The following is a 13,229-nucleotide window of genomic DNA, read 5'->3' as shown; positions in this document are numbered from 1 at the left end:
CAGAGCAGAGGGCTGGCCCCTTGACCCCCTCTAGACCTCTCTTCAGGCTGCCAGTGCTTCATTTGTCGGCATTCCTAGCTGTAGCTGTTTAGACATTGGTGAATCCACTTATAAGCCTTCTCCCCAGCTGCCTCCCTAGCCCAGTAGGCAGAGCATAGGCCCCTTTGAAGGATATGTTAGTTGCTGTCCAGACTTGGGTACTGGCTCCAGGGAGGTGTGAGAAGTATGCAATGCTTCCTCTATCAAAGAGGTGGCTTGGGTTGAGGGTGAGGATAGGGTGTGTCTGTGGGACTTTAGAGGTCTTCAGTCACTTTAGGATCCAAGAAGGAATCTCAGCAGCCTTACGTGCTCCTCATCTTCCTGAGCCACTTAGACCTGACCTGCCTTTGGTCCATACAGTTTCCCTTTACCTTTCTTTAAAAAAAAAAACATTTTATTTTCTTTTAAATTCTGGCAAAAGTAAACCTAACATAAACTTTACCATCTTAGTCATTTTTAAGTGTTCATCTCTATATTATTAGTATATAGCCAGCTCTCCATATCTGTGGGTTTTGCACTTTTGGATTTAACTAACTGCAGATAGAAAATATTAGGAAAAAGTGTATCTGTGCTTAACATGTAGACAATTTTTTTCTTATCATGGAATGATAAATAATTTAATACACAATGATTTGCACAGCATTTGCATTGTATTAGGTATTTTACATAATCTAGAGAAGTTTAAAGTATATGGGTGGATGTGTGCAAGTTCTATGTGAATACTGCATCATTTTATCGTAAGAGACTTGAGCATCCTTGGATTTTGGTGTACATAGTGGGTCTTGGCACCAATCCACCATGGATACTGAGGGATGATGGTATTCACATTGTGACACATCTCCAGAACTTTTCCATCTTGTAACACTGAAGTTCTGTGTCTATTAAAACCAACACCCACTTTCTGTCTCTATGGATTTGTTTATTCTAGATATTTCTTATGAGTGGAGCCACTTGTCTTTTGTGATGGGCTTATTTCATGTCCTGAAGTTTCATCCATATTGAAGTCAACATGCCTTTCTTTTAAGCCTCAGTGTTATTCCATTGTGCACCTTACCCTTAGAGCTTTTCTTTTTGGGGGGTGTACCAGGGATTGAACTCAGGGGCACTTGAACATTGAGCCACATCCCCAGCCCTATTTTTGTATTATTTAGAGACAGGGTCTCACTGAGTTGCTTAGCACCTCACTTTTGCTGAGGCTGGCTTGGAACTCACAATCCTCCTGCCTCAGCCTCCTGAGAGGCTGGGATTACAGGCGTGCGCCACTGTGCCACTAAGTTTTAACGACAGAATCCTTGTTTCTTCTGGTCCTTGTTTCCCCCATCTGTCTAGTGTTAGGGGTAGGAAATGAACCAGGCCATGTGTAGAGACCTTTCTTTTGGCCACAGCTTTGGTTCTGTGAATTAATTTGTTTATCTTAACCTCCAAATCTGGGTTTTAAGGATCAGGAGTAGAGTTATCAATGACTTTCTTGGTGGCCACCACAGGTATGACCTAGTAGGTGTAGACCATGGTCCAGGGAAAGGAGCTCTGTCACCTTTGCATCTGGTCACCTCAGTCATTGTCACTACTGAGTCACAGAACATTTAATTAACCATTTGATGCTTACATTGGAGCAAGACCTAGGCTGAGGGCAAAACCTATCTTGGGCAGCCTGACACCAGGCTGGCTGTCCAGGACTGAGCCTGAGGCCATGTCTCCTTCCAGGCTCCTATCAAACCTGTCCCCGGCCACACTTCCCTGGCATCTTCAACAGGTGTGGTTCTCAGCTCCCCAGTCATTGATAACACCCTTCTCAGACATGTCAGGCACCATCTTCAGTCTTCTTTGTAATTTTCATTTAAAATTAAACTTGCATTTCTGAGTATAAAAGAAATTCATGTTTTTTGTAGAAAAGTGAGAAAAATCTAAAACAGACAAAAAAAAAAATACAAATCATTAGCATCCTCCTCCAAAAAGGGACCATCATCCTTAGTATTTTGGTCTTGTCACACCTTAGGTTTTCTTTGTCAGTCAGTGCCCTTTGGGAGGAATACTAGGAGCGGGAGAAAAGGCCTTTCCATAAATGTGGGGCCGGGTCCTCAGGAAGACTCTTGACTCATGATGCCAGCACAGCCATCCTTCCTAACAAAATTGTGACTCCCCATAGGGGCCTCTCTCTGTGCCTGGTGTCAGTGCCTGTCTGTAAAGGAGCCACTAGAAGCAGTGGAACAGTCAGAATTTGGGATTCCACTGAATGCACAGTAGGCTAGAAGCCAGACAGTTCACAGGGCAGGGGAAGTGGGTTTTCAAAATTCCTTGTACACTTGGCCTTGGTGATGTATCTTACATTCATCTTAGATCTGCTTACCTGCTGTATGAGCTGCTTGGTCAAAACTGAAGCAGGAAGGGTGGCTGCATTTAAACCTTCCCTTGAACTTAGGCTGGTCCTACTTCTGCAATGAACGGTGCAAACTTGGAGCTCAGTTTCCTGGTGTGGAGGGTGGAGATGAGTAATGCCCACCCCTCAGGGGGGCCATAACGGTAAAGACAGGTGTTGGTGGGTCATGGTCAAGATGAGCTTCTTTTTGCCTCTGAGAAAGATGGTTAAGGAGGGGAAAGATCCTCAAATGTGCTTGCGAGGTCAAAAAGAGGCCTGACTCTGGCACTGGGAAGCCTGGCCCTGGGGAATGCCCTGAAAGCTGATCCCTAGGTGGGTGCCAAGTCTGGGGGACTTTGAAGGCCCTGGTGGGCATGGGCCTCGTCTCTCATGAGCACTGTCTCCAGGTGGCCCTTGGAAGGATTCTAGACCATGCTCAGAATGGCAGGATGACAGCACATCCTGCTCATCTGCAACCTGCAGGCATGCCCAAGACAGCAGGGAAGTTGGGGACACAGGGCTCCTCTTCTTGGTGTGGCCCTCAGCTCTTGCTTGAGATCCCTTCAGAAATTCTAGCACAGCATGCCATGTCTGTCATCACCACCGGCCGGGAGGCAACACACGGGTGAGAGGGACAAACCTGGGCCTGGACCTGCACTAGGTGCTCTGCAAACCAATTGCCCCAGAGACTTTTAAAGCCCAGTTCTCCATATCTTTGAGTGATAAATAATATCTAACAGTTCTGCTGATGGAATCGTTAGATCCAAATACCTCAGTAAGTATTTATGTCCCTAGAACTTTATGCCCATTTAAAAAGTATATTTTTTGAAGGAAAAAAAAAATTTCCTTTTTATTTCTAAGTAACTACCATTCCTTTGTAATGGGATTGTGTAGCTGATGGTCTTCATTCACTGTCTCTAGTCTTGGAGTTATACTGGATGCCACTGCCCTCATTTCATATTCTGCATGGAATTTCATGTGGTGCTTGCAAAATCCCATTTCATAAAGACATGACACCCTGAGAAGGAATGCAGCATGGTCTCATGTTGAAGTGTGAGCTGCTTGAATGGCAGCTGACTGATGTGGCTGGTTTCCTTCCAGTATTTAAAACATCCTTTCACTGCCTTAAAGTGAGTTCTTAAGGGTGTCCTGGCACATAGTTTGGGAGTGTGGATCTGCATTGGATCTGATTAATGGTCTGTAAGGTGGGTGTTATCCCATTTTATAGAAGTCAAGGCTCAGAGTAGCCAAGATCTTGACATAAGGCTGCACAGCTGGATGTTGGGGGAGACTAGGCCTCTCTGGTACTCTGATAATCCTTTGGCATATTAACTGGATCTCTTGAGTTATACATCTTGGGGCCTTGAGCACTTGTCCTCCCTGTGATGTCAGAAGCCAAATGGATTCAACTTGCCTCTTTTAAGCCCCAGACCCTTCCCTCCCTTCAAGCCCCCCAGGAGACAGAGTGTGGACAATGAGCCTGTTGTTTTTCCTTCCTCCAGGGGGTCCACTGTGTTCTTGCTGTGTCCCAGACCCCATGGGGCTCTCCTTCCTCCCCACCTATGGCTGCCAGAGTAACCGCACAGCCAGTGTGGCTGCCCTGCGCATGAAAGCCCGGGAGCACTCGGAAGCCGTCCTGCAGTCGGCCAACCTCCTGCCATCCACCAGCAGCAGCCCCAGCCCTGCTGCCAAGCCAGCTCCCTCTGACAGCAGCCAGGACAAGACCCCTCCCACCAAGGAACAGAGCGAGGGAGAGAAGAGTGTATGAGGGTCTAGAGTGCCCCCCGCCTGCCGTGTCCTCCTCCCTGCCCTCCTGCTTCTCCCAGCCTCAGCCCTGCAAACTCTGACAGCAAGGAGAAGCCTGCTGCCTGGACCCAGGAAAGGATATCAAGCTCCCTTGGTGCCTGGGGAGTCTGACAGTGGGGCTGGCTTCTTGGGTGACAGGTCCTGATGGCACTTGTAGCATCGGAGTCCCTTCTGTGGTGAGACCCCTGAGTTTCCACCCAGACCCACGAGTCTCGGAGGGGAGGCAGATTTGCTCACCCGTCACCTTCCCTGTCCCATTCCCGGGCCACCGTTGCAGGTCTTCTCAACCCCAAGAACTATGGCAGGGCCATCCTTGAGAGACATCCAGGGCTGACGTCTTATGATATGAAGTGGGATTGTCCCCATCACATTGGTTAAGAACCACAGAACTGGTAGAATCTCAAACAACTCTTGGCTCAGGCTAGACTAGCAGTAAACCCATTTCTCTTATTGGGGGGTATTGGTTGTAGGCTTGGTTAGAAGGGGAGAAAACGTGGGGTGGGAAAGGGCTGATAGGACATAGCCTGCTCCAGGGGTGCATGGTGCTCTCTCCTAGCAGATCTCACTTGGGCACATCTGGCTGGGCTAATCAGACTGGCCATGGGCTCCATGAACTGGGGGCCACCATCCTGACACTGGGGGCAAGTGGGGGTCCCCCGCAACTGAATCATCTACCTGCGGGTTCTGCCTCTCTCCTGGAAAGACCTGGAGGTTGGTGGAGAAGTGGATCAACTGGAGGGCAACTCTCTTGCCCAGGAAAAGGTGAGAGCCCTTGGAGGGGAAGAAGCCCCCAGGAGCACCTCTGAAATCCTGCGTATCTGGATGAACCACCTTCCTCAAACCCCTGGCACCTGGAGGGGGTCTCCCGTGGTACTGCTTTTTTTGTTTTTTCTTTTAAACTGGGGAAATCAAATGTAGGAAATGAGATAGAAATGGCACGTGTGCTGAGATGAAGCCCGGGGAAGACGTGTGAAGAGAATTAATTCCAAAGGGCCAAATTTCATGGAGATTTCTGTTTCCATCCAGAGTGGCCATTTCTCTCGTGTGGATGGTAACCTCGAAGAGATTGAAGGGGAAATGTGCAATAGCATGAGCCCCGCCCCTTGCCCCATACCTAAAAGGTTATGGGTTTTGGTGGCTTTTGCTGATGGTGTTCCCATGCAAACTGTCATTGTTTTTATGATGATTACTTTCATTTCAGTTGTAATCAAAACGTTATACTTTCAGATCCCCCTTTTTAGTCTCCCCCGGAACCCCCATACCCTGAGTGTATTGTGCCTGTTTATGATTACTGCAAAGCATTTGATAAAACATACTGTCTCCTTTAAAGAAAAAAAAAATCAAATCCTTCTTCCTGCTGTATTTTGCTTGTTGAGTACAAAGATGAAACGATTTGCCAAAAAGCGGCAAAGTCCCTTCCGTTTCCCTGTAATTACGAATGTTGGGTTGAGCGATGTAAGCTCAAGCCCTTACGCACACTAACTCTTCAATCTAATTGTTTGATTAAACTCGTATTTCCTCCAGAAAGGTACATAAATAAGTGAACTGTTGGGCAAATTAAGAATACTTAACAGCATTGCATCCGAAAAGTAGTTACGCTGATTAAATTTTGTGTCCTTGAGGACTTTCAGGAAATTACTTTTGATCGTCAATAACACAATTAAGTAAACTACACACACATTAGCATGAATAATTGATAAGAAATTATGTATTACCACGAAGCACTGATTTAATAATTCATGACGCGACACTCTAGTGACTGTGCAAAACTGGATAACATCGAAAAGTCTGCCTGACGTTACGGAAAGAAAGGAAAAAAGCAAGCGCCAAACCTCTGCAGAGATATTGAGTACTTAGTTTTGTTGTACAGAGGCAAAAAAAGTAACCGATGCATGATGTAGTTTCTGTTTGTTTAAATACCCAAATAAATTTAGAAGAGTTAAAAGAAAAACTGAAAAACTCAGGTCCTCTCTTTGTTCCTCCTGGCCCTGGGGCTGCAGGGATGGGTGGAGTCTTTTCTTTCCAGTTCTCCACTTTGGTCGTTGTGCAAATGGAAACCTTTTAGAAACTTCCAGGAGAGCTTTGAGGCCTTGGCTGAAAGCTTTAGCAGATGCAGCCACAAGACAGAGGTCTCAGTGCAAGCCAAGAGCCCTCCCCAGGTGCCCAAGCATGCAGAAGTCAGTCCTTCTGTCCCAGGATGAGTGGACATAGCCTTGCTGGATCCCCTCTATGGTCGTCCTTGGTGAAGTAACCTTTTGAGCAGTCATCTCTGGAGTCTCAGTAGTTCACCCTGTCTGCAGAAGTTCATAATGTGACCATAAAAAGGCAGTCGGGCTTCAGTCTGGGAAGGAGGTGCAGGCCCCAGGGATTGATTGATTGATTAATTATTATTATTCATTTATTAGTTGAAGCACTCTGAAGAGCATGCCTTAATGCACTCCAGGTTATGGGAATGGAGCCTAGAAACCACTGAAGTCACGACAGGGGCAGCAGCTTCCTCCTGCAGGATGATGGCTCTGAGAGGAGGCACAAAGGTGGGGGTGACAGGGTGAGAGGGTGAGTGGTCTTGACACAGGACACTGCGGGACTCGCAGGATCCCTTCTGCATTCCTTGGTTGGTGCTTTATTTAGGAATAGCCAGCACTTGGCTTCTCCACTGGGTGGAAAGAGCTTCCCTAGACTCTGCTACTGCCTCATTGCCTGGGAACTTTGCCTGGGAGCATCACTAACCTGAAAATCCAAAGTCCAAAACTCTCCAAAACCTCAGGCTTTTGGGTACCAACATGACACCATAATTGGAAAATTTCACCACATGAAACTTTGTTTCATGCACAAAATTATTAAAAATATTGTATGAAATTACTTTCAGTCTCTTTGTGTAAAGAGTATATTAAACATATAAATTTTGTGGTTAGACTTGTGTCATCTCCCCAAGATATCTGTCATGTTTATGCAAATATTTCAAAATTTGAAGGGAAAAAAACCCAAAGCAAAAATCTGAAACACTTCTGGTCCCAAGTACTTTGGATAAGGGATACTCAACCTCTGTTACTCTTCCCATTTCATGGATACAGAAACCAAGGCACAGGAGGGTTGGGCAACTTCTCCAAAGTGAAATGGGTGGTAGCCTCCAATAAGGAAGAGGGAGAGCTCAGTCCCTTTCCCTGTCCACAGTGTTTAATAGATGAATTGATGAGATTAACTAGGTAGAGTCCCCAAAGGGTAATGGAAACTTACGAAGGCCTGTTGAATCAGGCATGTTTGACAGACTGTGAATAGTGGGTAACTTTCTTTGCCTTTGCTTGCTGTTTGTGGGTTCTGTCCTGAGTGGGCTTGTGGGAAGGAAGGATGGCCCACCCCAGGGCCTTGTCAGACCCCACTCAGCATCTCTTGGTCTGGCTTGGCAGGGGCAGAGCTCAGCTTCCCCCATTTGATCTGCCTCTGGACCAGTGTACCTGACCTTAGGGTGTGTTTCAGTCTGTCCCAGAGCTGGCCCAGTGGGGATTCCCAATGTGGATGGTGCCCAGAACTCCTGGGCCTCTCCAGTGGTTTTCTAGAGAGGTCACCAAGAAGGAGCCGGAGACTCAACCAATCCACATAATGGATACTCTTCTTAAATTTCTAACTTCACCAGAAAAAGTGAAACATTTGTTGTTTTGGGGTTTGTTCTTCTTGCAGTGCTGGGATGGAACCTAGGTCCTTGCTCATATTTGGCAAGCCCTCTACCACTGAGCTTCCAGCCCCCAAAATAAAACTCTGACAAACCCAGAGCTTGGCTGAAGCAGTGAAGGGCACATTCTGCCTGTGTGAAACCCCAGCTCTTAAGGATGTGTGACTCTGGGCAAGACATGGAACCTCTGTGTGCTTTGATTCTCTTACTAATAATGGCAGCAACCTCCTAGGGTTCTTTGAAGATTAAATGAGTCAGAAGCTCATGGTGCCTGGCACAGAGGAAGTGCAATATGAAGCCTAGCTCTTGTCCCACCAAGTCCCACAAAAAAAAAAAAAAAAAACCTTAATGTTCTCAAGAAGGCAACAGGATGGGTGGGCTTCCAGAGGGAGTCGGAATGGCCACACCCAGTCCCTGAGCAAGTCACTGGGCCTCAGAAGGGCAAGACTTCCAGGAGGGGTGTGTGTGCAGAGGCTCCAAGGATGTAGACAGCACCTGAGAACTTGAATGGGAACCTGTGGAACCCAGAGGCGGGTGTAAGGGTGGAGGGAGGGGTGCTGGCGGGGGGGGGGGGGGGGGGGGGGGAGTAAAGGCTCTTTTAGTTGCAAGTAAAATTAAAACCAGTGTAAGTCAGAAGGATACTGGATGATCCCATGGAGCTCCAGGTAACTGGGGCTTTAGTGGGACAGGCACCAAGAAGGAGGTTGAGACTCTGCCTCCTTCCCAGTGCTCTGGAGCCCTCCCCTCTGCTTGTTCCCCTGCAGGGGTGTCCCCTCCCCTTTATCTCTCCAGAGCTTCACTCAGTTTTAGCCCAGACCTTGGTTGGTTCACGGTGGTTTGGAGCCCCTGCCACACTCCTACTACAGTGAATGTGATTGGTTCCATCTTGGGTCCGGTAAACATCTCTGGCCCAATAGGGTGTGTCCAATCATGGCTCCGCTGGCTCTGCCTGGGTCCTCCCAGGGCTCATGTGTGAAACAATGTAAAATGTTTCAGAGGTGAAATGATTAGATAATGAAAGGTGTGACCACCAAAATGGATTAATTGTAGGCAGGTAGGGTGTGGTTGGAGGAAGTAGGTGGGGGGGGTCGCCTTTGGGGTTTATATTTTGTCCCCGGTAAGTGGAGCTCTCTCTCTTTTCTGCCCGGTGGCCATGTCCTGAGCGGCTTTCCTCTGCTTTGCCCTTCCATAGTGATGCTCTGCCTTACCCCAGGCCCAGAGCAATGGAGTTGGCCAGTCATGGATGGAGCCTCTGAAACCCTGAGCCAAAATAAACTTTTCCTTCTCGACATTGTTCTTGTCAGGCATATTGGTCACAGCAATGCAAAAGCTGATGAAAACAGATGTCCTTCTCAAGGATGTGGGCAGACACCCAGAGTACGTCCACTTGTGGAAGGATGCACCAGAGACACAGAGGGGCAGAGATGCCGAAGAGCTAGGTCCTGCTGGGGCAGGCCAAGATCAAGGATGCCGTGTTTCTTAAGAACAGAAACTGAAAAGAACTTGTAATGAAAAAATGGTAGTACAGTTCTATAATGAGCTCTATTCCAGGATACAGTCAATCTACTTATGGAAAATTCATCCTTTTTTTTTTTTTTTTTTTTCTCTTCAGACTTAGCCAAACACTTTCTATGGCAACTCCTGTGAACCAGTGTACAAACATGAAATGTGGGCAGCCCAAGCCCTGCACCCAGAGGCTTATGAACCCCAGGGCTGGGTAATACCCCTGAGCTATCATTAGTTGCCCATTCAATGACAACAAAAAAAGTTCTTGCTGCTGAGTTTGGACTCATGGGGTCCCAGCACTACCAATGCTGTCTGAGGGGGACAATGTCCAACGTGCTGGGCCTTCAAGCATTGAGGGTTTGCCATCTCTGTCCAAGAGTAGGGGTGGCTGCAAAGCCAGCCCCGCTGGCTCTCTCAAGTCTCCTGGCAGGAGACAGAATGATGGGTTTGGGTAAAACAGGATCTATCCTCCTCACTCCCAAAGGCCATTAAAAAGAAGGGGCTGTGCCCTATACAACCATGGACTTTTAAAAAATTTTATTTTATTTTTTATACAAATGGAGCACAACTGTTCATTTCTCTGGTTGAATATGATGTAGAGCCACACCATTTGTGCAATCATACCCATACAGAGGGTAATCATGTCCCTCTCCTCTGCCCGATCCAATGCCCCCACCCCCTGCCACCTTACCAGAGAAAACATTTGGCCTCTGGTTTTTTGGGATTGGCTTACATTCTCTTAGCATGATGTTCTCCAATTCTACTTCAAACATGGACTCTTAAACCACCTCTTTCAGAGTCACCTCAAGTCAAAGCAAGGCATCTTGGTGGAAGGCAGAATCTACTTACTGGGGCACCCGAGAAATATCCAAGGTCTTCTTTTTTACTCTGACGGACAGAAGGAGCCTGGGCCTGGAAGTTAAGCCTTCTCTCCTCGCTGCCTGCCCTCTGCTCTCAGGCTGCTCAGCTGAGAGGACAGCCCCTGCTGGGCTCATCTGCCTCATTTTGAGCCTGGCTGTGTGTGGGGGACAGGCTATCTCTCTTAGGACTGGGGCATGGCCCCTCCCTCTGTGCTGGGTGCATCAGGGCTCTGGTGCCGGGACAGGGCCCTGGGAATTTTGTTCAGATCTAGGTGAGGGCTGTGGCTGCCAAGTCCTGACCTGGAGCAGCAGGGTGCCCAGGTGCCATAGTGCCCCATCCCAGGATGGGAGAGACTTGCCAGATGGCCTAGAACCCTGTCTTACCACATGGCTGGGAGTGCTGATCCACCTGAGCAAAGGGACCAGAGAACACAGGGAGGGCTGTAGGAGGAAATGACCCGGCAGTGGCCTGCCAGTTCAAGGATTACCTGGCAGCTGCCAATGGACAGACCAGGTGTTTCTTCAGGGGAAGGCTGTAGCTTTTGGTAGCCTCATGCCTTTATTCAGGAGAGAGGAGCTTTTGCTCTTGCCCTTGCTTTGAGGTTACATTCTTCACACCAGTAACACCCCAACATGATTGCATGGGTCTAGGAAGCAGCACAAGTCTGAAAAATCAGAAGTTTGATGGTATTAGCTGTGTGACCTCTAGCAAGCCACTTAACCTCTCTGTGCCTCTTCTTTATCTGTATAGGGGATCTAATAATCTTAATTTTGAGGGCATAGGGTTGTTGTGATGAGTAAAGGAGATGGTGCAAATAAGGGCAGTTTGTGAACAACTCTCAAGAGCAAGGTCATGGCAGCACATCGTTGCTGTCGAAACTGCCTCCTGCTGCTTCAGTGTGGCCTTGAAAAATGCAGCCTAAGGTTGGAGAGGAGGCAGCACCGGGAAGTGAGTGGTGTAGGCCCTCCCCCAGGCTTTGTGAGCCTCATGGATCCTCCCCTCCCAAGGTCTGGACGGGGCAGGGAGCGGGGCTAAGTGATTGTGTAATGGCCACATCTGTCAGTACTGGCCAAATGGTTTTTCCAGGAGCCTGTGAGCTAATGGCCCTGCAGCCTGGAGAGAGCTTCCCTAAGTGGAGCACTTTATCTACCCGGGAACAGAGGAGTGACACGGCCCCAGGCCGCTGGCACTCAGAGAACAGCTGCTCTGCCTGCCGCCTGGAGTTGGCACCGTGTCCCCATTGGCTTGCCTCACACCTGCTGCCAGGGGCCAGCCTGCAGGTGGCAGCCCACGGTGGCCCACAGGGAAAGAACAGGAGCCCAGCTGGGTGGCACCAGACCTGGCCTGGATTCTGGGATCCTGTTCCACCCGATGGCTGTAGGATCTTGGCAAGGCCCCTACCCTCTCTGATCCTCAGCTTCAGTAAGGTGGAAGCAATGAGGATTAGGTGGGATGAGATGGTGAGCATCGTTGTGCCCCAAACCATCCCTCAGTCAGGGTACAGAATGTCCCACCCTACCCTCTCTGTCCCAGGAGACTCTTATGCTCCCCTGTATAGTCGTCATAGCCTACCCTGACCCTAACAGATCTGTTCTCCATCACTATGATTAAAAATGAATTGTTTTAAGACAATTAGGGATCCCTACATGGGACCATGCAGGGGCTATAGACTTTTTTTTTTTTTTAAGAGTGTTAAACATGATTTGTTATTTGTGATCGTTTAAACCATTAAATACAGTTGGGCACGATGGTGCATGCTTGTAATCCTAGCGATTTAGAAGGCTGAGGATCACAAGTTCAAGGCCAGTTTTAGCAACTTCTTGAGGCCCTAAGCAAATCAGGGAGACCCTGTCTTAAAATAAACACTGTGGCTCAGTGGTTAAGAATCCCTGGGCTGGGTTCAATTCACAGAACCAAACAACCATACAACCCCCTCCCCCCAAAAAAATTAAATACAGAGAGTAAACACCAACTATGTACAGTGTATATTATCCAGCTCAGACTGACATTACAGAATACCACAGGCTGCATGACTTAAACAAGAGAAATTTATCTTCTCTTGGTTTGGAGTCGGGAAGTTTAAGATTAGTGTGCCGCCAGGGTTGGTTCCTGGTGAAGGCTCTTTGTAGCTTGCTGGTAGCTGTCTTCTTTTTATGTCCTCACATAGCCTTTCCTCCTGTGTGCCCAGAGGCGTGGGTGAGGGGAGGGGAGAGTGTGAGGAGAGAGAAATACCTCCACTGCGTCATCTTATAAGGACACTAATCCTGTCGGATCAGCATCCCACCTTTATGACCTCATTTGATGTTAATTTCTTCTGTAGAGATGTCAGCTTTAAATAGAGCTATTCTGGGGGTTAGGGCTTGCATATGAGAACTTTGGGGGCACACAAACGTAACTTCTGAAGGATTTCACAACAGTCTAAACCTCAACCTCAACATGATGCAATGTAACTTTTTCTTACCCCTGAATCTAGTTCTGTTGGATAACATACAATGAAGATTAGGAGACAGAGGAAATTGTTTATTTTTGAATTTTAAACATTGTGGTATAATGCAAATAACATAAAATTTGTGATTTTAGTTAATTCTGAGTGTACAGTTTAGCAGTGTTCCATATATCCAGGTTGTCCATCTATCCTACTACCCACCTCCAGGACTTTCCATATTATAAAACCGAAACTCTATACCTATTAATCTATGACCCTCCATTTTTTTTTCTCTCCATATCTTGGAAACTACCATTCTTACTTTGTTTCTATACATTTGTCTGCTTGAGGTACCTCATGAAAGTGGAAACATATAGTACTTGACCCTTGTGACTGGCTTATTTCACTTAGTATAATGTGGCTTATTTCACTTAGTATAATGTCTTTAAGGTAAATTCATGTGGTTGCATGTGTTGGAATTTCCCTCCTTTTAAAGGATGAATAAAATTCGGTTGTACCTATCTACCTCATTTTGTTTATATACTTACCTTTCAAGGGACATGGTT

The 13,229-nt window shown here is 47.4% G+C and overlaps 1 protein-coding gene across 1 annotated transcript in view; it reads left to right on the top strand.

The window, feature by feature from the left end:
- Nucleotides 1-4,163, top strand: part of Drgx (dorsal root ganglia homeobox) — a 29,337-nt gene extending 25,174 nt beyond the window's left edge. The window contains exon 6 of the mRNA XM_076835147.1: nucleotides 3,898-4,163. Coding sequence (XP_076691262.1) covers nucleotides 3,898-4,163 — 266 coding nt within the window. The remainder of the gene's footprint in view (nucleotides 1-3,897) is intronic.
- Nucleotides 4,164-13,229: the final 9,066 nt, after the last annotated feature.

The sequence above is a fragment of the Callospermophilus lateralis genome, chromosome 15 (genome assembly GCF_048772815.1).
Source record: "Callospermophilus lateralis isolate mCalLat2 chromosome 15, mCalLat2.hap1, whole genome shotgun sequence".
Lineage (NCBI taxonomy): Eukaryota > Metazoa > Chordata > Mammalia > Rodentia > Sciuridae > Callospermophilus > Callospermophilus lateralis.
Note: the sequence above shows the minus strand (reverse complement) of the source record. Positions and strands in the feature narration are given on the sequence as shown.